The sequence below is a fragment of the Alosa alosa genome, chromosome 9, assembly GCF_017589495.1.
Source record: "Alosa alosa isolate M-15738 ecotype Scorff River chromosome 9, AALO_Geno_1.1, whole genome shotgun sequence".
In the NCBI taxonomy this organism is placed as follows: domain Eukaryota; kingdom Metazoa; phylum Chordata; class Actinopteri; order Clupeiformes; family Clupeidae; genus Alosa; species Alosa alosa.
The window spans coordinates 26,432,920-26,460,307 of record NC_063197.1 but is presented as its reverse complement, the minus strand read 5'-3'; the positions used below and the strand labels follow the sequence as shown (position 1 = coordinate 26,460,307).

General features: G+C 41.0%; 1 protein-coding gene, 1 long non-coding RNA gene and 1 pseudogene across 3 annotated transcripts; 2 read left to right on the top strand and 1 right to left on the bottom strand.

Annotated features, from left to right (window-relative positions):
* Positions 1–4,697: 4,697 nt before the first annotated feature.
* LOC125300353 lies at positions 4,698–6,184 on the bottom strand. The gene is made up of 4 exons (XR_007194535.1): positions 6,071–6,184; positions 5,683–5,777; positions 5,359–5,482; positions 4,698–4,731 (listed from the first exon to the last, which is right to left on the bottom strand). It is a non-coding gene; the product is annotated as an uncharacterized LOC125300353 (long non-coding RNA).
* Positions 6,185–7,936: 1,752 nt separating this feature from the next.
* Positions 7,937–20,773, top strand: LOC125300351 (chloride channel CLIC-like protein 1). 2 transcript variants are annotated; one of them, XR_007194534.1, is made up of 13 exons: positions 7,937–8,629; positions 12,925–13,044; positions 13,191–13,301; positions 13,415–13,636; positions 13,845–13,985; positions 14,098–14,197; positions 14,284–14,381; positions 17,274–17,420; positions 18,114–18,632; positions 18,695–18,883; positions 19,088–19,126; positions 19,739–19,887; positions 20,472–20,773. XR_007194534.1 is itself a non-coding variant. In XM_048252227.1 (11 exons), the coding sequence occupies exons 1-11, from the start codon at positions 8,471–8,473 to the stop codon at positions 20,562–20,564; spliced, it is 1,899 nt and encodes a 632-aa protein (XP_048108184.1). In that variant the 5' UTR covers positions 7,937–8,470; the 3' UTR covers positions 20,565–20,773. The 2 variants fall into 2 exon arrangements, 1 of the variants encoding a protein (XP_048108184.1); XM_048252227.1 differs by lacking the exons at positions 19,088–19,126; positions 19,739–19,887.
* A 5,366-nt stretch (positions 20,774–26,139) lies between these two features.
* Positions 26,140–27,099, top strand: LOC125300769 (annotated as a pseudogene).
* The last annotated feature ends 289 nt before the right edge of the window (positions 27,100–27,388 follow it).

Here is a 27,388-nt window from a genome sequence, read left to right as displayed (position 1 = left end):
GACAACGCTTAAGTCGCGCTGTCTATGGTTCTGAAATAACAGCGCGGTTCAAAACCATTGAATGCTGTTCACTTTAGGCCTACAGCGGGGAACGAGAATCGAAAATGTTGGTTAGTAGCCATAGACTAAATAAATAATTTATGTGGGATCGGGAAAGTTTATCCAGGCTACGTCCTTAATGCACCAGGGCCCGGTTTCCAGCAACGGGTGCACTTATCTTCCGAACGTTCGTTTGGTTTTCCCGTGGCTATAGGGTGAAGGTGCGTGCACTACGCTAGGCTACTCTCAAGTTCTTCAGCGGAGTTGTAGGGAGTCCACCGTAACGGTGCTGAAACCTCCACTAATTTGGTTATATCAGGTGACTCTACGTCACAGCTGCGATGTTAATTGACTTAAAGACGAAAAAGGGATGTCTATAACACAGAGACATAAACAATGATTGGAAATTAGATTGTTACACCGTTTTTTTTTCATATTTGTTTATTACATACGGAGCCCGGGAGTACGGAGCCCTAGAGGGGTCATCGCAAAATGTTTTGCATGTTGAGAGAATGTGCGCTCGTTTTACTACATTGTGCGCTCGTTTTACTAAATTGTGCTCTTGTTTAACTAAATTGTGCCCTCGTTTAACTATATTGTGCACTTTCGTTTTACTAAATCGTACGCTTTCGTTTTACTAAATTCAGCGCCAGTTTACTAAATCGTGTGCACAATTTACTATATTGTGCTCTCGTTTTACTATAGTGTGAGCTCATTTTACTAAATTGAGCTCTCATTTTAAGCATAGTAAAACGAGGGCACAATTTATTAAACGAGTGCACTATTTACTAAAACGAGCGCACGATTTACTAAAACGAGGGCACGATTTATTAAAAACGAGAGCACAATTTGTGAACATGGTTATAGAACATTGTGAGCACGATCTACTTAAACGTGGCCACAATTTGTAAAACGTGCACTCAATATTGTCTTGACACATGTAAACATGAGCACGTTATAGTATATTCGAGATCTCGATCTACTAAAACGCACCCACGAATAATTAAAACGTGGGCTCGAAGAAATTCAATTGTGTGCACAAAAACATAGTGTGGTGTCAAGGGGTATCCCGGGAATGACGTCGGGAGGTGTGTCGCTTGTAGTGACGTAGAGGGAATCTCATTGATTGCAGTGCACCTGGTTATAGCCCCGTTAGGTAGGCTGTAGGTGGGAGAGCAGATGATTGTGTGTGTTTGTACAGGCCCCTTGCCAACATCGTCCAGCTGAATGTTTGGCGAAGTTTTGAGTGTTTGTTGAGGTCCAAGTGTATGCAGAGCTGTGGTGTTTATCGCGAACGGTGTGAGCTGGGCTACATAGCCTGAGAAGCTGAGCATCGTGAACGACACTGTTTATGTCTCCCGTTTCATAGTCCGTATCAAAGCTTACCTCGTTGTGTGCATCATTGGTGTGCGCGTGGGTTATATGGTGAGGCCCATCGGGCGCTAGAGGGAACCTTATTGTATTGGGTGGGTATTAGGCGATACTACTAATACGCAGTAGCCTATATGTACCAACAGTAGGTCTACGTGTTGTAATTGTTTGGGAGCTTGTCGCTGTGATGTGCTTCGATAAACTTCTAGACCTCACAGTTAAGTCAACAATCCAGGAGATAGTGGAAACCGGTCATTAGGCTACAACAGAGCCCGCGAGTAGCCTTTGTAGTAGAATTTCCCCATTATGGGTCTCCATAGCTGGCGGTTGACACCACAGTGCCCCTGCTACAAAGAGTAGAAGTCCGCTATAAAACATGACCACCTAAAGTCTTTAATTAGCTGCTTACGGTTATCATCACATTACCAATATGAACTGTTACAGACAGCTGTAGGCCTAATCCATGTCAAGGTAACATGAAGTTGCCACCACAGTACGGAGCCCAGGAGAGCTCACTTTAAGTGATATTTTTTCTGGTCGTGATAATTTGTGAGCACGTTTTCCTTTAATTAAGCCCTCGAATTAATAAAACGTGAGCACGTTGTAGGCCTAAATTGAGCTCTCGAAATATGTATTTAGTAATTCCCGACATTTTCTCACCGCTCGCTGTGCTGTGGTGGCAACTTCGTGTTACCTTGACATGGATTAGGCCTACAGCTGTCTGTAACAGTTCATATTGGTAATGTGATGATAACCGTAAGCAGCTAATTAAAGACTTTAGGTGGTCATGTTTTATAGCGGACTTCTACTCTTTGTAGCAGGGGCACTGTGGTGTCAACCGCCAGCTATGGAGACCCTATAATGGGGAAATTCTACTAGGCTACAAAGGCTACTCGCGGGCTCTATTGTAGCCTAATGACCGGTTTCCACTATCTCCTGGATTGTTGACTTAACTGTGAGGTCTAGAAGTCAATCGAAGCACATCACAGCGACAAGCTCCCAAACAATTACAACACGTAGACCTACTGTTAGTACAAATAGGCTACTGCGTATTAGTAGTATCGCCTAATACCCACCCAATACAATAAGGTTCCCTCTAGCGCCCGATGGGCCTCACCATATATAACCCACGCGCACACCAATGATGCACACAACGAGGTAAGCTTTGATACGGACTATGAAACGGGAGACATAAACAGTGTCGTTCACGATGCTCAGCTTCTCAGGCTATGTAGCCCAGCTCACCGTTCGCGATAAACACCACAGCTCTGCATACACTTGGACCTCAACAAACACTCAAAACTTCGCCAAACATTCAGCTGGACGATGTTGGCAAGGGGCCTGTACAAACACACACAATCATCTGCTCTCCCACCTACAGCCTACCTAACGGGGCTATAACCAGGTGCACTGCAATCAATGAGATTCCCTCTACGTCACTACAAGCGACACACCTCCCGACGTCATTCCCGGGGATACCCCTTGACACCACACTATGTTTTTGTGCACACAATTTAATTTCTTCGAGCCCACGTTTTAATTATTCGTGGGTGCGTTTTAGTAGATCGAGATCTCGAATATACTATAACGTGCTCATGTTTACATGTGTCAAGACAATATTGAGTGCACGTTTTACAAATTGTGGCCACGTTTAAGTAGATCGTGCACACAATGTTCTATAACCATGTTCACAAATTGTGCTCTCGTTTTAATAAATCGTGCCCTCGTTTTAGTAAATAGTGCACTCGTTTAATAAATTGTGCCCTCGTTTTACTATGCTTAAAATGAGAGCTCAATTTAGTAAAATGAGCTCACACTATAGTAAAACGAGAGCACAATATAGTAAATTGTGCACACGATTTAGTAAACCGAAGCACAATTTAGTAAAACGAAGCGCACGATTTAGAAAACGAAAGTGCACAATATAGTTAAACGAGAGCACAAATTACTTAAACAAGAGCACAATTTAATAAAACGAAAGACAATGTAGTAAAACGAAGCACACATTCTCTCAACATGCAAAACATTTTGCGATGACCCCTCTAGGGCTCCGTAATTACATGATGTGTGAACATAATATTAGTCTTAGCTTAGGCTACTCAATATGTCCGAATTGTTTCACTTGAGAGTGTCCCACACAGTGTAGCCTATGCTTTGTGCAAGAATGTTTTGGGGTGTCAATGAAGAGGAAATTTGAAGATGAGGAAGAGGTTGAGGATGAGTAAGGAAATGTGTAAATAATACCAGCTTTTGCCAGATTTTGACACAGCAGGTTGTGTAGGCAAAGCCTCATGATCTCTGCTCTCACATAATTTATTTAGGCTAATAAAAGATACACTTGGACAAATGGAATCAGAAACCATTTTTACATCAAGCATATTAGAGTACATATTACATAGCCTATACAATTTCAAAATAATTCACCAAACAGGGATAAGTATGGGAGGAAAAGGCTTTTGTCTTTTCCACTGAGCAAATGGCACTGTCCATATTGAAAATAGGGTAACCCTGAGACTGTAGACCCTGGCCCCTCTGGCAGTCGGTGGTGTTGCAGTCTCCGGCTTCCGCAATGATCAGAATTTGTCTAAGCACTTGCCCTAATATCTGATGTATAATTTATACTTCATGATTCACATTCCAAATAATTTGCAAAAAAGACAAGCAAACAAAAAGTGTGTTTGGCAAGATCTCTAGCCAGGATCATGGAGTCCTTTCCAGGGATCGTGCAGGAGTCCACTGCGAATGCAGGAGTCAAGCAGGATCCATGCGTACACCTCTATGCTATTTCTAACCTAAGAAGATGGGAGGTGTGATAAAAGCGAAAAACAATGGTTATGTGTCATCCTTGTGGGGCTACATGCCAACCAAGTTTCGTGCACCCCGGTCTTTCAGTGTCCAGGGAATCGTTGACACAAAATTACTGAAGAAAAAAAATCCAGAAGGAAAAAAAACTCTGACTAAACCGCTTTGCTTTCGCGGTGGTCAAACACACAGAAAACAGAAGAAATTGTGTTTGGGTCACCACCTGACTCCCACAGAATCTCTAGTTTAATCCACAATGAAAAAAATCTTGCAGGCTTCTTATAAGTATTTGGGAGTATGGACAGATCACCTGAAAGATCATAGATTTTGTCTGCAAAAAAACAAAACAAAGGATATATGTTTTTTCACATTAAAAAACAAAACATACCCATGCATTTCAACAATGTGGCTGACCAGGATATGATGCCGTCTTGTGCAGTGTGTCAAGGTGCTCAATCTCTTTATACTCCTCCATTGTTTCCTCTCCCCTGAACTCTTCTCCAGAACCTCCTGGACCATCTATGGGTAAAACAGAAACAATAACTTGGGATATTAATTTGTAAAGAGAAAAACTACCTGCACCCTCTAAAACACAGGAAATGTATTAAAGTGTAACTCAAGAGCACAAACAACCTAGGGTATATTTATGGTAGTGTGGTAGCAAAATTGTATTAGTGGTGGAGTTTTGAGCAAGACTGCAACACAGACAGCAGCATAGGCTACAGTGAAAGTTAAGGGGCAGCAAGCATGTTGAAAAACAAACACTATTTTAAACCACTGGCAGTGCTCAAAATATGATTACACTTGGTAGTGTGGTGAGGGTCTCTACAGACAAACTAAAGTGTTATAAACTTTTGAAAGTGTACAGGGAGATTATAACAAGACCTGTATCTGAAGGAAGAAAATTGCCTAAATTCGTGTTCCGTTAACACCAAATGAGCGGGCGTGTTCGATCTTGCAGCACTGGATCTGCAAGCAGATCTGGCTGAATCTAAAAAACATGCCTTACGTTCAGCCAGATCTGTGTAGTGCTGCAAGATTGAACGTGCCCGTTGATTTGACACTACCGGAACACGAAGCCAGGCTTCCGCATTTGGAGGACAGACAAGGATTTTTCCTAGTGAGATTTTAATTTTAAATGCTCACCCATTTGGCCTTTTCTTCTGCATCCCCTATGGCAGAGGTGTTCTCTCCTGCACCAGGAGATTGATGCCCCTTGTTCTTCAGAAAAGTGAAGAATTTAGAGTAGAAGAACCTGCTGGCACAAATTCTGCAAAAACACAAAATTGGAATCTTTAAAGGGTTGCTTTAAGAATTTAAGAAATTCAGTTTCCAATTTTAGTTAATTTAATTCAACTAAAGGGTAACAAAATCTTTTTTTTTACCTTACCCACTGGCCAAGTGATCTGATATCAGATGCATGCAAACATGGATTTTAAATTTATTGGCTAAGCTCACATAAAACCTTACCTTCTTCAATGAAACTTTCATAAGAAAAACCAGGCTGCAGTTTGAGGTACTTTTTTAGTCCACGGTACTGGACCTTGATGAGCATTTTGCCAACCCTGTTAAAAACAAACAAAATCCATAATTATATAAACACAAGAACCACAATTGACTATCAGCAGTATATCAACTAACTTAACTAGCAAAGGACTTCCAAAATTCATCCTGACATCATTTACCATGTAGGCTACCAAATGTTTTAACCTTGAGACAAACAGAAGTGTTTGTGTTCAAATATGTTAACATAATCGCTAAATAACCCAAATAAAACCAACAGACACTTAACTAATATCAATACTATTACTGAGAATGGACAATGCACCTAACCTTAACCAACAACACTAACAGTTACCTTACACCACGTGTATGCTACAAATGCCTAAAAGAATGCCCTGGTGGTCTCAGCTAACGTTATTAGTCAGTCAACAGATCCCTTAGTGCCAGACAAGCATTTGACACCACACTAGATCGCTTTAGAACAGTGGAGTCCTGGCTAACTAATGTTAACCAGCTACGTTAGCATGTTAGCTATTCCCTCAGTGGCTATTAAAATTCCAACCAACCATTTTCAAATTAGTTACAAAGGATTAAGACATCGCCGAGCTCAATAATATATTAATGTCAGTTTAGAGTGTCCCAAGTATTACAAATGATTATAAACTTGGCCATTTTGAAATTGATAAGGTTATAATATAACCTACCGGTTAAGGTTAGCTTGCTGGTTAGTTTACCAACCATCTGAGTAGCAGCTAGCTTCTACAGCTAACGTTAGCGACCTTGCTACTGTTAAGCTAACTTCACCAATATTTCCTAGTAGGTCAAAACCGTTGGTATGAAAATATATATATGATTTTTTGGGCCTGGCACCAGGATTCTTTCTACGCCACCTCAGATTCACTGGGGCGAGCACTCCTGTTTTTCACCTCAATAAGCATTTTACAATACTGCAACATTGTAAGCCAAACTGTCACAGCAAAAAAAAACATGTTAGGTTGGCGATCATCATCATCTGTATTCATAACCATGTCTTGAATTTGAACTACTACCATCAAAGTGTAGATTCAGAATATCCTAGTTTAATAAGATCAAGCTGAAACACTTCACAATGCTTCATCCCGGTATAGTCCCGAGTCAGTATCTGCCTAGGAAATCACCTCGTCTTAATCCACATTGCCATTTGTACTTGTTGTGAACATGCAGGCCACAAGAAGTAATTAGGGACACTTCTGCTTGCTAAATAGGTTTTCCTGCTGTAGACTTGCTCACAGTCCTTGGCCCTGTCAGTGATTTGTAAAATGTTGCAGTAAGACCACAAAAAGTCTACACGAAATTAATGTGAACATCTGAGGTAATGTTCATTCTCAAACACCCAACAAACTACTCCCTATAGTTTCAGTCTTCAATTTCTTGCATTTCAACAAGATGTTTCAAGTAAGATCATGGTTTAGGATACAAAGGCTAAAAGTAAAGAAAAGTAACTGATCATACTTGTAAAATGTTTTGCTTGCATAAAGGGATAGAGTCATTCAGTAGGCTATAAACTGCTCACAATGTAGATTGTGGCAATGTGGTTATCACAGAACAAAGGCCTATTTTATTCGTACTATTCTTTCTATTTTATACACTCTTTTATTTCTTAATAAAAAATAGATTACTGTATATGACGAGGCTTTCATTAGGAAACTAGATAGGTAAATTCAAATACATATGCACCACCTTGATTAGAATTTTGTTATGGGAGAACATTTTTACATTGGGTTTATCGAAAATAGGTATCAGCCTTCAATATTCCATATCGGTCAGGCTTTATAGATGGACACAAATTGACATACACACACACACGCATGCACACACATCCACACGTACAGACACAGACACACACAGGCACGCACGCACGCACTCACGCTAATTATGTCAAAATGACTTTCATTGTGCTGGCAGTCAGACATGTTATTAATTCTCTGGAAAGGTTATTTTTTATTTCAAACAAGCAAGGGTTAGCCCTTTGCACAAGAATAGCCTACCCTCACTTCGGCTGATGTGAAAAAGCAAGGCCCCCAGTAGTGTCAGGATCTGCTCATCTTTTTTTTTTTTTTTAGGATCTGCTCATCTGCATGTAGCCTATTTTGTACTTCAGCCTAGCCTACTCCATCCCTTTCGATGGCGGTAGTGAGACGTCGTCGTTGTTTTGCCGACAGAAGTAAAAGGAAAAGTAAGAATTTCAGGAAGAACAACAATGATTGTGTCTGTGATGTGGAGATTTCATGATTAGCTTTTATATTTTTGTTGAAGTCCCCTAAGAGATATAATCTCAGTTGTATTCTTGATTTTACTTTTCAAATATCAAATGCGTCGTGAATATACAAGTCGCATACAATCAGTAGACACGGTGTCTTGTCTTGTACGCTAATAAAAGCTGTTGGCTACGTTAGCTCTCTATCGATGACCTAGTAGTAGCCGTCGCAGACAAGCTAGCTGTTTAGGTGCTACTGTATCTCCTTCGTGATTCATCACAATCCTGTGTTCCCAGTGTCTTTTCCCTAATGGCGTGACACATAACCTTAGTCAATTTTCCCTCAAACTGAATTTTGTTAATATTTACGCGCTAGCCTCTGCTATCCTTCCTTTACATACATAAGGCTAACACCATTGTTTGTTAGGTGAGCTAGGTTGGGTACGTCCACCCTTGTTCCTCTAGTCGTAAGTTACAAACGTTTTTTTTTTTTTTTTTACCGAATGTTTTCGGCGAACAATGCTCTCTACCAGTCTATTTACTGAAGGAAAATGGTGGGTAATTTTTGGTCTGTCCAGTCTCTTGCTGTTGACGCAAGGACAAGATGATGATTGGGTCGATCCATTTGACATGTTGAACTACGATGCAACCTCAAAGTCTATGAGGAAACCCCCTGAGGTAAGTAGTTACTTTCCATTTAACCCTCACTGTATTTCAGCCCATATGTGATATAGTTAGGCTGATAAGCAAAACAATTGTGCATTGTATGACTAAAGCATGAAAGTTTCACCATATAATCTTCACCCCCTAAGGTTTAATTTCAGACGTGGAGCCACTTCAGATCTGACCTCGGGCTAGATATTTGCTGTATAATATACACATCTTTGAGGAGTAAAATATTTTTACAAGTCATTCCAGAATTCTACTGTGAAGTTCTAGAACTTACATTAACTGCCATTCAAACTGGTTGCTTGAGTTCATTATGACCGTATCAAATGGAACCTTTAACTGGCAACATACTCAATACATTAACACTATGATAAAGTGTGATTGTAAAGTTGTATGGTTCACTGTGTTCAAAGTCGATCTTAATAACCCTCTACATCTCGACCAACTGATGGTTGTTATGGGAAACTAGTTAGCTGTCGTCTAGCGGAAAGTTGTAGTCCACAAAGTGCTCTCACACACGTTTAACCGCATCAAACTTCTACCCGCTCAATTGTAGCAATCTTTACACGAAAATTTATATTAAAAATTCAGAGACAACATATGTTCACATTCATGGCAAAATTCAAACGGGACCAGAAAATAATTATTTTCTCACATTCACTTGCATTAACGATTTTTCAATCTAGAGGTCATAGCGGGAAGGGCCCGCCTTGCCAGCCCTATACTGCTATGCCTTTAGATAGATAGATACATAGTGGAATGGTATAGTAAATAATATGATAAAGAGCCCCTATTCAAAAGGAACCCCTTTCAAAAAAATACACAAGTATTTGTCTCAACTATGTTTTTCTTTTTTAATGTCATGTCTCTATTGGCTGTGTATGTCCAGGCTCTTGAGCAAGAGCAAAGATCAGTGCACTTGAGGGCAGCCTTTTTGCACTTGCAACGCATAGTACACCCTTTTTTGCAGCCACAATGGATCAGTTCATAACAGCCATCAGAGGCCTCTGGAAGAGTGGTCTAGAATGGCTGCCATCCTGTCTCATCCTTCACCCATATTTTGGCCTTTAGGACACTGACTGGATCTGCTCCCTGCTATCTTAATTCAATGATCAAGATATTATATCCATAAACGCACACTGCACTGTAAAAAATGATAACCCTTGGTGTTATCTTAACTTCTATTCTTTTGTCAAGTTGAATATGATTCACCACTATAGAAATCAGTGTTATTGTCCCTTAAACTATTGGCACAACAAATAATTACACGAGAACATGACAACAGCAGTATAGCCTTTAGTGTCACTGTCTCTTATTGTCACTGTCTCTGTATTTTATTTTAAGATTAAATTTAAGTAAGCATTGATATTTCCTTATTTGTATTAGGCTATTGATTGAATTGACATTGTTGTTTATTATTGTTATTCTCTTTAATGTAGTAGTCCCGCTTAATATGTTGCTCAAGGGCAGCCTTTGTGGGTGGGATGTTCTCTAAAGCTCTACAGAACAGGTTTTCTGGCCTCATTCACCTCCATGATATCACTTGTCCTATCATACATTAGTACTACAAAGTGCTCCTGCAGTGACCTGGATAGTTCACTCTGATCATTCTTAAATTGCATGAGCTCATTGAAAGCTTCAGTTACTTCTGTGAAAGATTTCCATGTCTCCCATGCAGTTTGATGTCTTTGGGATCAAGCACTAGCAGATCTTGGCTCTTCAAGCACTCTTGGTATCAAGCACTAGCAGATCTCTTAGCTCTGTTATCAGGGACCTGCTTCCTGTGCTGCTTATGGTGATGGTTTTCAGGTTGTGGTGACCTTCCATTTTCCTTGCATCCAGCCACCATCCAGTATCGCAGTGCCCCAGGATTCTCTGTTAGTCCAACTGCTCCACCAGATCCTTTGATGAGTGCATTGTTCTGTTCATGACACTGGTCTATTGCCATGGCTGAGAACTTGTGGCATGTCTTATGCACAACGAACCTCCCAGCATGGAATTCTTTCAGGATTTCTGGGTGTTTCTCTGAAATGTTTGCAGTAGGGCTGTCAAAATAACTGATTCATTTCGATTAATTAATTTGAGAAAAAATAACTGATTAAAAAAATTAGTGCAGATTAATCGATTCCGTATGACCTTTGACCCCGAGCCGTTCTAGTCAGTAAAAATTAGACTGTAAAATGAAGGAGAGAGAAAAAAACGTGCTGCCTGGATCATTGATTGGAACATTTACTTTTAAAAAACGGCCTGATGGTGTTGATAAAAAATAAAGTGTTGAAAATAAAGTCCTCTGCAATGTCTCCAGCAAGGAATTTGCATATCACCGGAGTTCATCAACTCTATAGTCGCACATCAATGCAAAGAAATAAGTGTTGACATTGAGTGTTAATTAATTTTAACTTTCTTGAATTTCCCCTTGAGGATCAATAAAGTATCTATCTATCTATCTATCTATCTATCTATCAATTTTCATTGTGTCCCCTAGGTTATATCTGAGGCCTGAAATGTCTTGTATGTGAAAAAAAAACTTCTTCCCGAAGCACATTTGAATTTATTTCCTCAGCATATTAGGTCATATCATAGATTATTATGGCAATTATTTGAACAGTGAAAATAATAATAAAAGAGTTTTTGAACTTTAATGTCACTAATGCTGATTATTCCAAGATTCATTTGAATTTAAATATTTAAAATACCTTCACAGCAAAAATTATATATGCGATTAATTTAGATTAATGAATCACAGAGTATGTAATTAATTAGATAAAAAAATTTAATCGGTTGACAGCCCTAGTTTGCAGTCATGGTGGTCTGTGTTGAGCTTGGTGTTTGATGTTTGCTCCATCGAAGATCATAGACATCAATGCAAAAAGTTATGATGGTGGGACAGAATCGTTCTGACTACTGGGATGGAATGAGCCGTCAAAGTAAAACTTAGAATCAAAAATCTCTTTGCGCACCACTTGTGCTGCTCTCACAGCATCACTGTTATGATCGTGGTCACAGGCCTTCATGAGAGCATCTCCGATATCCTCTGAATGTTAGAAATGTGTCTCTCACCTGTGCATGAGCCCTTAAGTCATCTTGCCTAGATCTATACATCTGTTATAACTTTATAAATTAGGCAAATTTTCAATATTAATGAAGGAACAGTGCTTAATACTTAATAAAAATGTGCAATAGTACTGCCTCATGTGCTACTACTACTACGTCTGACTGTAGACAACCTTGTGTTTTTTTATTTATTTATTATTATTTGCCATTCTAACTTACAAATAGTTTTTTATAGCCTGACGAGCCAGACCCACATTAAAATGTAGGGCACTGCACACTGCGAACGGTGAGTGCCCAGACCCACATTAGGGTCTGGGCACTCACCGTTCCCAGTGCTCAGTCTGGGACAATCAGTTGTCTTTCAAATTCCCTCTGCACGCAATAGGACAGCGCTATGAGTCCCATGCGTTTCCCACCAGCGGAGCTAGTTGGCTAGTTCAAACTTTTGCCAAATTAATAAAAGCTTAAAGGGACACCAGGCAATGTTTTCGTGTTAATTAATCATCTTCGTAAGTCGGTATATGGTTAAATGACTCATTACGGGCTTAATGAAGGCTCTCGCCCTCCTCTACTGCCTGTAGGAAGAATATCCCACTTGCAAGTTGATTGTATCCTACCCGCCCGACCCGAAGCAGGATCAGTTTACAGCACAGAGGCAGGCTAACGAAACGCTAGAGATTGTTGCAAAGCGCGGTGTGTATAATGGCAGAGCGGGCGAAGAAGCAGCGAAAACCCCTTGACGGAAGCCGCAAAGAAAAGGAAAAGAGCTTCAGACCGAGCGAGGGGGAGTTTCGTAGAGAAAAAGCATCAGGCTTGCCTGGTGTCCCTTTAACTCGTGTCACACTGTTCGCCAACAGCAACATTATCTTATTTGTTTTCAAGTAGCAGGGAATTCAAGCCAAACCGTTGCAACTCTGCCATCAACCATTATGTTAAGCCCGCCTAACGACTCTATACACGATTTGATTGGCCTGATAGAAGTTTTTGTGTACCCCCTTAATCACAACAAATAGCCTAAAGGGAACCCCTGACTTGACACCTTAAATGTAGATTAAGGGGTCACACCCAAAAATGGCATAAAGGTAAAATTAAGGGCCTACCAATTAAGGGCCACTTTATATAAATTGAAGGGGTTTTCATAATGTTTTCAGGGGTAATTTAAGGTCAATTTGAGTACATCACGTTGCGTAGTGCTACGAAATAAGATGTTTTAATATATTTAATTTTATCTCATTTATATGTGTTCTCAGGCGGCAAGTTACGACAATGTACCCACCAAACGAAGAGAATATGTACAGGAGCCATGTCCCCCGTGCCAGTGCCCTGATGTCTCTCAGTGCAATAAGAACGTGGAGATGCTACAGAGGGAAGTAAGATCGGTGTCTTAGTTTTGTATAAATACATTTCTGATAAGATTTAAGGTATTTGTATAAAATGTACGCTAGCTGCAGTTTGAACAGCAACTTGGAATTCGGAATCAAATGCCTTTGTTGCTTTTAATAAAAAAAAAATTCAGTTACATGAGCACAAACGGAAGACGACCTCTTTACTTCAACCTGCAACGTGTAATCCCATCTTCAAGCGATTCATCTCCAAACTATTGAAGGAAATTTCGAGACTTGGCTTGGTGCGTTTTTACTTTTCCCCCTCCTTAAACACTTAATTAAACACAAATTCATTCAATTTTCCCAGCACTAAGATGACCCCAAATAATCTTTTTCTCCTCCTTTTATCCGTTAGTCAAATGAAAGTCCAAATGGCATGTACTATGATGCCAAGGTACATTTGTCTTCAAGAACTATGGCTGAGCTCCAGAAGGTGGTGGTAGGGGAGACCTGGACAACGGGTTCTCTAGATGATGCTCTCAGTAAGATACTGGTGGACTTCAAACCACATGACTATGAGGCCTGGAAATGGCGGTTTGAGGACACATTTGGAGTTGAGCTGGACACAGTCGTGAAGGTGAAAATGTTTTAGTGAACTTGACTATAACAAGTTTTACCAGTTTTAACAGCTATGCAGTTTAATCAAAGCTATGAAAATACACATCCACATCCTACATCTACATTTAGTTTGGGGAATTCTTCTGAGAAGGGCAAAATTATCTAAAGAGCCACAAAGACCAAGAGTGGTTCAGTTTTAACTTCAGAATGCCCTTTCTGTCCTGCAGACTTCCATGTTTATTTTGGTCATAGTGGTGATCATCTGCAGTGAGCTTTGGTCTACGGTTTCATGGTTTGTCCAGTTCAAGAGGATGTTTGCCATCTGCTTCTTCATCAGTATTGTCTGGAATTGGTTTTATCTTTACAAGGTACAAAATAGAAAATAGCATTTACTTGTCGTCTGGAAATGTGTGTATAGTTACTGCTACAGGACCTTGGAACTTGCAGTCATCCCATTTTGGATGGTTTCCTTTTTATTAGATTGCGTTTGCTGAGCACCAAACCAACATTGTGAAGATGGAGAGTGTCAATGATAAATGTACTGGTGTGAAGAAGATAGACTGGAAGGACAACTTAAAAGGTACGATTACTTTACCAATATTTGCCCTAACTAATTGTTCTAACTGCAAATGTATGATTCATTCCCATATTTATATTCTTTTTCAGAGTGGTTTAGGAGCACCTGGACTCTTCAAGATGATCCTTGCAAGAAATACTATGAAGTACTCATGGTTAATCCCATATTACTGGTCCCTCCAACTAAGGTATGGAAATATTCTTGTATAAGTATAAGTATATATACTCTTTTGATCCCGTGTGGGAAATTTGGTCTCTGCATTTATCCCAATCTGTGAATTAGTGAAACACACTCAGTCAGCACACAGTGAGGTGCAGTGAGCTGCCTGCTACAACAGCGGCGCTCGGGGAGCAGTGATGGGTTAGGTGCCTTGCTCAAGGACACTTCAGCCGTTCCCACTGGTCGGGGCTCGAACCGGCAACCCTCCGGTTACAGGTCCAGAGTGCTAACCAGTGGGCACGGCTGCAGTTGTATACTGAAGTGGTCATTGTAGATACCTTCATAATTTATGCCCGCTCCTGTCGTTATATCTATCAATTACACTACACTATCCCACCCATAGTGTTCTATTTACCCTATTTATTTACACATGTACATACTGTAATTATACTTATACATAGGCATATTCTACTGCTCTTCATACTGCACATACATTTATCCTTACTACTCTTACAATGTTACTGGTAGGTAAAATAATGTTACCGTTAGCATTGGTTGAGTGATGGAGGCCAATTTGATTATTGATGTATTTGTAGAAAACCATAAATGCGGTTATAGGCTACCAAGAAAATTGATAACAGCACTAATTGCATCTTTCGACTGTCATCTCATTTGCTTATGACCATAACCTAGGCTACTAACAGGAGCTAAGTGAGTTAGCCACAACACGTTAAGCTCACGGATGGTTTTCTAATGGAAAATATAGGCTACTTGAAAGAACCTGTCTATGATGCATCCTAAACACCGGGCTGGGACATTTAGCTCAAAGTCTCAAAAAGCATCTGAGTCAACGTTCATTCCCAAACACCCATATAGGCTACTTCAATCCTCTATTTTCAAAGGTGATTCAAGTAGGGAAGAGCATGGCTCAAAGTAAAGTAACTAGGACTGAAACTACATAAATTCGGCCAAAGTGAATAATTTGTGTCAACTCGCCGCGAATGTAGATTTATTAACGCACCCGTGATAATGAAAGTGATCTACATTTCCATTTAAACCAAATGTTTTAGAGGGCACGTTGAGCAATGTATCCAGGGCAGGGCTGTACCTACACATATTTGTTGCACGTGCTACAAAAATAATTTTTGGCGATGGATGATTTAGTACCAACGTTACACCGTCCAATACAGTTTTGCCTATGGCTATACCGTGAGACTGAGACGTTTTGTTTGTTCGGCGCGTGTTTAGGGTGTGAGAGGGGAGTCGATGTGCTTTGATTCCAGCTTGGTAGTAGTAGTCTATGCGATTAAAAAACACGTATTATTGTGAAGTATCCAAACAATGATAACGCTTTCATTATGGCTGCTTTAGCCACAGACCTTGAGCTACTGTACAGTGGGTTGGGTTCCATTTAGAAGTGTCGCTTTCGCGGATTCACACAGCCATTGAAATATATTACTACTGATATGCAAAACTATTAACTTTTCGCCAAGAGGTGGCAGCTTAAGTCCGCTTGATACTGTAAGCCATTGGTTCCCAAAGGAGATTTTATTTGGGTCGCCAGCATAGCCTAGTGACAATTTATGTTGTGTAATAGGTGTAACAGGTGTGATCTTGCGTTGTGTAGTTAAGCACCATACACAAGGATTCCCAGTCAAGTATTTTTATTCTCTTGCGCAGGCAAGATAAACTGGGAAGAGCAAAAAGCGCGTCATTCCCATTATAAGAACAAGCTTGGTCACTTAAAGTGACAGAACACAATTTCCCCATACACATATATATTTCTGGTGCAATGGCAAGTGGAAGCATTATTAACCATGTTACATAGGCCTAGCATAGGGCCTACCTTATATAGCTTATAGTTTGTTAACAGTCACGGTTTTGTCATAACTCCCTATGCATTTTTGCATTTAGAATAGCTCTGAACTGGGGGCGAACATGTCGCAGGGGGGCGCCAGTGCGTGGATATCTCAATCGCAAAATTAAACAATATTTCTATCGGGCACCTACCATGGACTAGGCTGGGTGAACTCAGCCTGATCTGCCGGCGATTCCTTTTCGATTTCTTAAAAGATTGAGCTTGGTCTGGCGAAAGCCAGACTAACCATGCACCGCATAGTTGCAAAATGCAAGGGAACATGAATCAGCATATTCTTTGCACAACCAATAACGGACAGTAGCTCTTCAACTTGGCCCGTTAAAATGTGTATGAACAGTCTAGCAACGCATTTCATGAAGGCCCTTTTGGACATTTATTTGGTCAGTTATTTGCACCACTGGGGAAAACGGCATTTTGTTTTAGACTACTGGTATTTCATTTGTGCATTGACAATAAAGCTGAATATCATATGAACTAGATGACTAAACTTATTCATATGTAGAAGAAGAAACATTCACAAAAATCCATGACATGACCTCTCTTCCTGATAGCTGTTGAAAACTGCATGGAACTGACAGGGATTGTTTTGTTTAATAATAAATAAATAAATACATTATGCTGCTACCTTCTGCTTTTCCCAAATACAATGTAGCCTACAGGTGTACCTTTCATCAGTCCAGATGCAATGGATGGACTGTGATGAACTGCCCTACTTGTGATTGTTTAGATATTTTAAAGGTTTTATAACAATGCTACAAATTTTTTGGCAAGCGACACCGAACCTCAGGCAACAGCCGGTACCAATATCGGGTCAAATGTGATAGGTACCCAACCCTACTGGCCAATAAAGCTGATTCTGATGATCAATTGTAAATAGTGAACTCTCTTGGATGTTTCCTTTAAGAGATATTACTAAAACGTTTGTGGAAGAGTCCCTTTCATTACACTACCATGGTACATCTCATTTCCACCTCAGTAAAGCCAACCATAAAGAAAGTGAGTCTGAGTAAATGTTGTTAAATGTTAACTCTCTTGTTACAGGCAATCTCCGTCACCATTACAACCTTCATCACAGAACCCCTGAAGCACTTGGGCCAGGGGATCAGTGAGTTCCTCAGGGCCCTTCTGAAGGATCTGCCAGTTACTCTTCAAATACCTGTCCTCCTCACCATTGTGCTGTCCATTGTGGTAATGACTTTATGCACACCAGTGTCTTCACACCTTTTCCTGCATAGAGTAGGATGTTCTTATTTTGTCCCTGATCTGTATTACCGATCATAGCTGTCAAAGGATGGTAGAATTATTATAAGTTGGTGGCATACAGGATTTATGTTCCTTTTATGTGTCAAATAAGGGATGTTGGTCGCACACCTCAAAGGCCATCATCCCGCTCATCACCTGGTTGCCACTTTAGGCAAATTTATAGCACGCAAAGGAAACAAGCGGTTCCGTTTAAAAAGAATCCGTTTTTTTATGCATCTTTCTTTGGCCCTAACAGCGATAGCATGGACAGCTTGTTTATAGTTGATTCCATTGTTGCAAAGCCTTCCAGTCTCAACTGTCATCCTACTATGGTTGTTATAGTTACCATTCAGAAGCACTGCTATGGAACGGTGATTAAACTTTTTTACAGATCTACTTCAAAGGTGTCCTGTTATTCAGAATTAATAGCCACCCACCAGCCTATCAGAAAAGAGTATTTCTTCTCTCTGGGTGATAAGTGTTTATAAATGTGTATTTTCCTCATATGTGGAAGACTACCATAGTTTAAGATCTATCTCTAGACCTCTTGCATTTAGTTAGACTCTGGTATTAAACATGAGACTCTTCAGGTCTGTTGGAGCTGTTGGGAGTTAACATTCTGTGCTCATTTCTCTTCAGTTCTGCACATATGGCAGTGCCCAGACTGCCATCCAGCATGTCCTTACCGGCCCGCTGAGAAGAGGTCGCAGAGATCCCCCGCCACCACCCAACAGACTCCAGGACCGTGGCCAACACCCCCAGCTAGAACAGGGAGACTCCAACGAAGAGGATGAGGACGACCAGCACCACCTGGGGGCCGGGGATGCGCCGCTCCCCAAACGGGGTCTGGATCAGAGGGGTAGGGCGAGGGGAGGAGGCGCAAGAGGAGAAGGATGGAGACAAGAGGTCCGCCGGAGACCCGTCCGGCCCAAGGAGAACCAGCGGCGGGTTTTTGTGGAGACCCTGCGGAATGCAGATCACCATTTCAGCGGAGACGAGACTGACCAATCCAGGCTACCTGAGGAAGGGATAGAGAGAGAGGGGGAGGAAAGGGAGGATGTTGCTGAGGGGGACCAGGCGGCTGCTGCAGAAGAGGTTGTTAAAGATGAGAAGCTAAAAGAGAAGCCCGCTGACAAGAAAGAGCAGCCCGTCAACAAGAAAGAGCAGCCCGTCAACAAGAAAGAGCAGCCCGTCAACAAGAAAGAGCAGCCCGTCAACAAAAAGAGCAGCCCAGTGACAAAAAAGAGCAGGGGGCCGACAGGAATGTTGATGGCATCGACTCCCCGCATACTGAGCCAGGCTCAGAGGGAGAGAGGACTATGAGACCATCAGATCAGCAGAGCACAGCGTCAACACGGAGTCAAGGAGCTGCAGCACCAGAGCAGATAACATCATTACAAGGACTCAACGTAAGTATCCAGAGACTCGCAGAATAGACGGTCTGATGAGAGGGTTCTGTAAAGCACTTTGAGACAAGTGTAATTATTATATTGATGTTAATGTATGTAATGTTATTATTCCTGTCTAGAATGAAGACATTGATAAAATAGATGAATAGAATTAAATTAAATTGATATTCAGCCATCTTTTGTTCCCCTATTTCGACATTTCAGATCTTATTGCTTATTGAAAGGATGATAACTGAGAAACTGGTAAAGTGACGTTCATATTTGTTGGCATATCTCATCACGCACAGTAACACCCCCCACCCAGCCTGCCTGTGGAATGTTGTTATCAAAGTCCAACAAACCTTTCTTTGTGAAATTTTAGTGTTTCCCCCTCCCTGCATTTTAGTCATAGCCCCATGCCATGTAGTGTAACTCTTGTGAAATGTGGACATTTTATTTATTTGTATGTTTATGTGCACTTTGTCTATTGAAATGTTGTATATTTGCTTGTATGGTTAACTCGCCTCACATACAGATGCTGGACATGAGCTAACATTGCTCCATGGGAACATTAAGCAAATTTTGTGACTAGCTGATGAGGCCTTACACTGTGATACACAGATCCATTTACTTTCAGTTTCCATTTCATGGCTAGAGTGTAGGCAAATCAGCAGCAGTAGTCAAATCCACGCTCTGAACATATAATTTTGCTATTTTACAAAGCAGTTTTAGGAGCAGATGAAAATGTCACTGGTTTGTGGATTGTCTGCTTTAAAAAGCTTTTCACAAGGAGCAATAGCAGTATGTTCATAATGGTTGTACGTGATACAGATTTTGAAAGACTTTTCTTATCTTTTATCCCCCTTAAAAATGAAGCTAACAATTAAGCAACAAAACAATGAAGCTGCCGTACTGTGCCAGTCGAATGGGCTGACACTCACCTGATCTCACCTGGGGTTCGTTTCCCAAAAGCATAGTTGCTAGTTGCTGTGATAGCAACTACCTTGGTAGTGTCACTGCCAAATGTGAGTCCCTAGATTTAAGTTACGCATGCACAATCACTTAAGCTTCATATTGTTGCATATCACATTTTTTTATTCCTACCTGAACACAGAAAGTTGCTAGGTCTGTAAGATTACAGAATTTCTCCTATTGAGGGCCGCTCAGAATGACAGAAGTGATTATGTGCCAACAAAATGATGTTGGACATGTTATGTTAAGGTACAAAAAAAAAACTGTTAAGGGTGCCTTTAGAACAGCCAGCAGCTGCATCACACGTATGGCAAAATAATATTATTTCACTTTATAACATAGCTTAGCAACTGAAATAGGCACTGGGCAAAGCCGCAAGTGTGACAGAAATGTGTCGCAGTAGAAATGGCATGTTGTAATGGTCTGGACCAGCACCTGTTGCTGAGGTCCCAGAATGGGATTTAAAATTATGTGTATGCAGTGTGCAGTTTTGAGGTTAGTTTGGAAACCCAGGAATCCATGACCCATTTCAGGAATCCATGATCCGTTTCCGCAGAAGATTGTAGATCTAAAGAATAGGAAAATGCTGGTCTTGTGTATAATTGTATGCATGACTAATGTCATGTCCTGTTTTTAGGCAGAAGAAGCTTCTTCGGAGCAGAAGGATGTCTTAATAAAGAGTGGACATGTTGAGGATATTGGAGTACCGGTTCAAGAGTGTGGACTATAAGGGACCGTTAAATCATGTGGCCTTGTAAATTTAAATGGCCTTTGATATTGTGTACATTTTTGCCAATGAGAAGAACTGTCTTTTTGTCAGTGCATTGCACTTATCAGGAATTAGCCTACTAATTTACTAAACTACTCATAGACTACTCATTTTCTTAATCATCTTTTGATTTGTTATTGTTATGTAAAAAATAAAAAATATTTTTACAATTTTCATGTAGTTCTTTCTGGGGGAAGTCATTTCATATATTTTCAAACAGCGCTGATTTAGTTGCCAGCGTCCTCTCCTACGCTGTGGTATGCTGGGGAGGAAGCACTAAGAAGAGGGATACTGGACAGACTGGTTGAGGAAAGCTGGTTCTGTCAGGGTCGCTAAACTGGAGTATCACTTCAATATTAGATAAAAGTACCCTGAACAAACTGATCGACATTTTGGAATGACTATTATCCACTCCACAGCACTATCACAAAGCAGAAGAGCATGATCAGCTGGAGACTACGCTCGCTGCAATGCGCAACTGACAGACCGAGGAAGTCATTTGTCCCCAGGGCTATACAACTCTTCAATGCTTCACTAAAGGGAAGAGGAGAGATAGACTTCTCTGCATAGTCTTTCTGCCTCTCTACCCTCTACCACTTCCACTACCTCCTATGGACCCTTTCAAGAGAGTTCCATTATCAGCATCATAGTTGGCCCCATAAGACTTCCTTTTTAACATTCCATATGTTATCTTAATGCAGAGGAAGTAGATTGGGGCCCAAATAGAACGTTCAAGCATTGTTTTTATTGTTGAAAGGGTCTATAACAGTGTTTGTGTACTGACTACTGGCTCACTGTCCTTTGCTCACACGTAAACTTAACATTAACTGCTTACTGGCTATATTAGCATATATGCACAACCCCTCCCTCCTTCCCCCAGCCTGGACTGAGGCCTAACTTCATTCTTGACCAATGGCTGTTACCCTACTACTTCAAACCCCTGAGCCTACTACTTCAAACCTTATATTGACTTGTGTCTCTCCTTGCTTCTTCTAAACTTTACCATATGTTATCCTTTCACTGCTATAGTTTTTTTATATTATTACTATGTCTACATTATTCTGTCTACATTATGGCTATATTAGCTATTATATTTGCACAATCCCTCCCTCCTTCCCCCAGTCTGAACTGTGGGCTTATTTAGTACTTAATACTTGACCTATGTGTAACCCCATTACTTCAAACCTATCCTTGCACTGCTATAGTTTTTTTTATATTACTATGTCTACATGCTCTTACAGTATATTGTCCATATTTAATGCTGGTCTCTAGACTTTATCCTTGCACTGTTGGACTTTTTGCACCACCATCATGACACACACTCATAGAGCACCTACTGAATCACAGGGTCAGTCCCTGCACTGCCACTGCAAGCGCCTCATGCTTATACATCCGTAAGTACATTCATGGGGATCTTTGATTTAGTGATTGTTTATCTCTTACTGCCCATGTTATTCATACTCTAATTCTAATGTCACTTAATAACAGAAGTGTTATGTCATAAACACTGTTCATGACAGTGTTATGTCACTCTTATGTCAATACTGTCAAGTAAAGTGTTGTACTTTATATGTTGCAGATTCAACAACTCTTCCTCTTTCATATGATGAATATTTGTGATTTTGCCACTGTCAAGAACGGTAAAAAATTATACAGTCATGAAAAATATTAGCCTGGGTGCCAGCCGAACTTAGCCCCACCCACAACATTTGAGGTCGGGAAGTTTGGTCTGGCATTGCTCCGTTGTGGAGCAACTATGCTCGAACCAGAGCTGTTTGGACCAATCAAATTGGGCTTTATGATGATGGACAGGTGAGCAACAGTGCCTCGTCTATCACGTCATCTGAGCACGCTTAGGTTGATTTTGTTTGCAACAAAACCGCTGTGGCTAAAAGGAGACAGATGGCTTTTAAGACCCCATATGGAAAATTTATTTCTGAAAACTTTGGCCAAAAATGATATCTGGGAAAACTCCAGTTTCACTTTCATCAAGGGAAAATAGTTGTTTGCATTGTGACATGTTCTCCCAACGTTTCTTTGAAATCTCTGATTGGCCACCTGTTTGCTCAAGGGGTTTGTGACACCCTTCTCCAACTGTTTATAACATGTTTGTAGCATCGGTGTTCAACGGAATTATTTTTAAAAACGAAGAAAAAACTAAAATCTGTTTATCCGAATAGCCTGCTCCTTATTTCGTTGTCTTAGATTTCACTATCGGGTGTTGTAGGCTAGGATATATTGACCGCACAATTACTTTTACAAAAGACCAGAAAACAATGTTAAGGCATTTGTGGTGGAGAAGAAGGATGATTTGTGTGTTCTTCCTACAGCTCACGGTAAGCTATTTCGTTCCTATTCCTACAGCTCTGATTGGTTAGGTCTATCCAATTGAGTGCAGAGGCATTCTCCCCTGTATCGGTTAAAACATGCCCCATAATTACGTCCCAATGGAGCAATATCAGACTTATATTCTGACTCGAATTTTGAGTATGACAACGTCAGGCTAGAAAAATATACTAGATTGGGGTAAGTTGACAAAATAGGTGTCTGTGACCTGGTGAAAGTAGCCTTTACGGAAATCACACCTTGCACCCCATAGCCTATTTCTTTGGTCATCCTCTTTATTTTGTGACAGGAACACACTGACCTCAGATCAAGGACAGAAGAAATTCGAAGAGGTGACGGTGACCTGAAGTACTACTTCATGTGAAATATACAGACCACATATCAAAAACCATGTTATGATCACTTAATTAAATGCAGGCTATATTTTGTACATTTTTAGCCCATAATTACAGGCCAATTACAGGCCTAGCAAGTGTGAAAGACCCTTGTCATTGCAATCCATTCATGACAATTATGTTTATAGTAAATGTAAGAAAGATCCCAGCTTTATTCATTTTTACAATAGTTTCAACATAAATCTTTTTGTATTGCCAAAGCTTGTCCTGTTTGGTTTTAATCATGTATCTGTTCTTGCAGCAATTTCCCTGGTATCCAAGACAAATATAATAAAGTAACTTTGATCTCGCCACATAACCCCACATAACTGTCTGGAGAACCCAGATCACAGATAGGCTAGGAGCTCAGGCTATGCAAGCTACCTAAGGGCTAAGCCCATAACCCTCAAAGACCTGCTGTTAACAAGAATGGCTGTGACATAGGCCTATATCAGAGATTTTCTGATGCAGAGACACACAGCACTCAAAAAATCCTCCATAGAAATGCATGGGGTTAGTTTGTACAGAAGCGTATTAGGGTCACATGAAGAGAAAATATTTTTGAAAATTCCGTGGTAAAAGTCAAAATTTTCGAGAAACAAAGTCAGAAATAATTTCTGAGATTAAAGTCAGAATTTCTGCGAAAAAAAGTCAAAATTTTCGAGATAAAAAGTCAAAAAGAATAATATTCGAGAATAAAAGTCAACATTTTCGAGAAAGTCAGAAATAATTTCTGAGATTAAAGTCAAAATTTCTGACTTTAAAGGGACACCAGGCAAGCCTGATGCTTTTTTCTCTGAGAAACTCCCCTAGCGTCTAATGATGTCGACACGCAAGGCGAGCCCTCACTTGGTCTGAAGCTCTTTTCCTTTTCTTTGCATCTTCCGTCAAGGGTTTTCGCTGCTTCTTCGCCGGCTCTGCCATTATACACACGTTTGCAACAATCGCTAGTGTTTCGTTAGCCTGCCTCTGTGCTGTGGATGCAGGATGTAAACTGATCCTGCTTCTCGTGATGTCTTCATTCGCCCTGTAATGAGTCATTTAACCATATACCGATTTACAAAGATGATTCATTAATGCGAAAATGTTGCCTGGTGTTCCTTTAAAGTCAAAATTTCTGACTTTAATCTAAGAAATTATTTCTGATTTTGTTTCTCGAAAATTTTTACTTTTATCTCAAAATATTTGACTTGGACTTTTTTTTCTCAGAAATTCTGATTTTAATCTCAGAAATATTTCTGACTTTGTTTCTCAAAAAAATTTACTTTTATCTCGAAAATTTTGACTTTTATATCGGAATTTTCAAAAATATTTTCTCTTCATGTGGCCCTAATACGCTTCCGTAATTTTGTAACACCAATATGGCAGCTGTCTACACATATCCCCGCCCTTCCGTGGCATCATCATGTGAATACACTGAGCCAATCATGTGGTGTGTTGTGAATACATTGAGCTAATCATGTGGTGTGTTGTGAATACATTGAGCGAATCATGTGGTGCGTTGTGAAGACATGGCAATCATGTGTTGTGTACCGATAAGTGGCCAAAAATTATTGCAATATGGCCGCTGAGTGGAGGGACTTGCCTAAAAGGACTTTGCCTATAGTAAAACTGACTGCCAAAAACTGAACTGAACTATTTCTGTGTCTGTTTTATGATAGTCCTTACTCCAGGCTTTCACAACGCTTTGAATTGTTGGTAATTCCCTTAGGTAAAGTCTGCAGAAATGCTAACTTACAGAAAAGGATAACATATCAACCGATGGCTTATAGTGGTCGCAAACTAGCTGTTTAGGTGTGATACAAGGATACAAGGAAGTTTATTGTCACATGCATATAGCTACTGGAAGTAAGAAATGCAGTGAAATTATGTCTGGTGTCAGCCCCTAACATTGCATTGAATACATTGAGCTAATCATGTGGTGTGTTGTGAATACATTGAGCTAATCATGTGGTGTGTTGTGAATACATTGAGCTAATCATGTGGTGTGTTGTGAATACATTGAGCTAATCATGTGGTGTGTTGTGAATACATTGAGCTAATCATGTGGTGTGTTGTGAATACATTGAGCTAATCATGTGGTGTGTTGTGAATACATTGAGCTAATCATGTGGTGTGTTGTGAATACATTGAGCTAATCATGTGGTGTGTTGTGAATACATTGAGCTAATCATGTGGTGTGTTGTGAATACATTGAGCTAATCATGTGGTGTGTTGTGAATACATTGAGCTAATCATGTGGTGTGTTGTGAATACATTGAGCTAATCATGTGGTGTGTTGTGAATACATTGAGCTAATCATGTGGTGTGTTGTGAATACATTGAGCTAATCATGTGGTGTGTTGTGAATACATTGAGCTAATCATGTGGTGTGTTGTGAATACATTGAGCTAATCATGAATCATGTGGTGTGTTGTGAATACATTGAGCTAATCATGTGGTGTGTTGTGAATACATTGAGCCGCAATCATGTGGTGCGCTAGAAGACATGGCAATCATGTGTTGTGTTGTGAATACATTGAGCTAATCATGTGGTGTGTTGTGAATACATTGAGCTAATCATGTGGTGTGTTGTGAATACATTGAGCTAATCATGTGGTGTGTTGTTAATTCCCTTAGGTAAAGTCTGTTGGTAATTGCTAGGTAAAGTCTGCAGAAATATCAACCTTACTTATAGTGAATATATCAACCTAATCATTTGTGGTGTGAATACATTGAGCTATCTGTGGTTTATTGTCACATACATATAGCTACTGTGCGCTAGAATGCATAAATAATGTGCTGTGTATGTAGGGGGGGGGCAGTGTACTGCAAGTATGGTGAAGGGACTTACTATTGCATCATCCATCCAGAGAACCAGCAAGGAGCTTGAGGGCTGGTTGAGATACGGACAGATCTGGCTTGCCAGGGAGATTCAAGGCCTGGATTTACCAGCATTCCATCCTGCCCCGCATCCTGTGGCCTCTGCTAGTATACGCAGTACCCATTACAACTGTAGAGGCCATGGAGAGAAAGCTTGAAGCTTCCATTCAGTGGACTCACTGAAGAGTTCATGGTGACTAGAACTCGAGAAGCCCTGCAGTACAGGGAATCCCCGGGATGAAAAGGTGGCATCGGCTGGCATCCAGGTGCGAACAGGCCGGAAATGGAGGGCAGTCGAGGCTCTGGAAGTGGCAGAGTCGCGACTGAGGCAGAAGGTACTGGTGGGGTCCATAGCCTCAGGACGCGCAGGTATTGGCTATTTCCCATCAACCAGGGTGGACAAGGCCCAGGAAAACAGCGCAACATCTCATCCAGCAGGAAGTGCGGGCAGGCGTGGAGGAAGAACGAGCCAGCAGGATGGTGGGTATGGGACAACAGGGAGCTTGGACTAAATGGGAGAATGTTCTGCAACGGAAGATCACCTGGCCCAACATCTGGAGAGCAGACTCCCTTAACATCAGGTTCCTAGTCCAAGCTGTTTATGATGTCCTGCCCAGTCCATCCAACCTCCATGTCTGGGGCAAAGCAGAGACACCATCCTGTCTCCAGTGTCCAGGAAGGGGATCCCTGGAACACCTCCTCAGTAGCTGCCCTAAAGCCCTTGGAGAGGGGCGCTACCGCTGGTGCCACGACCAGGTGCTGAAGGTGGTTGCTGAGAGTATAGCCAAGGCCATTACTACCACAGCAAGCCTCAGTCAATCAGATTCCACAGAGCTGGAGAGAAGCCCACTATCCAAGCGAGGGCCAGGTCAGGTCTCCTCACTACCGCCACAGACTGGCAGCTAGAAGTATAAGTATAAGTATATATACTTTTTTGATCCTGTGAGGGAAATCGGTGAATTAGTGAAACACAAACAGCACACAGTGTACACACAGTGAGGTGAAGCACACACTAATCCCGGGCGCAGTGAGCTGCCTGCTACAATGTTTCGAGGGGAGCAGTGAGGGGTTAGGTGCCTTGCTCAAGGGCACTTCAGCCGCAGCCCACTGGTCGGGGCTCGAACCGGCAACCCTCCGGTTACAAGTCCAGAGTGCTAACCAGTGGGCCACGGCTGCCCCCAGTGGACCTGGGCAAACAGTTGA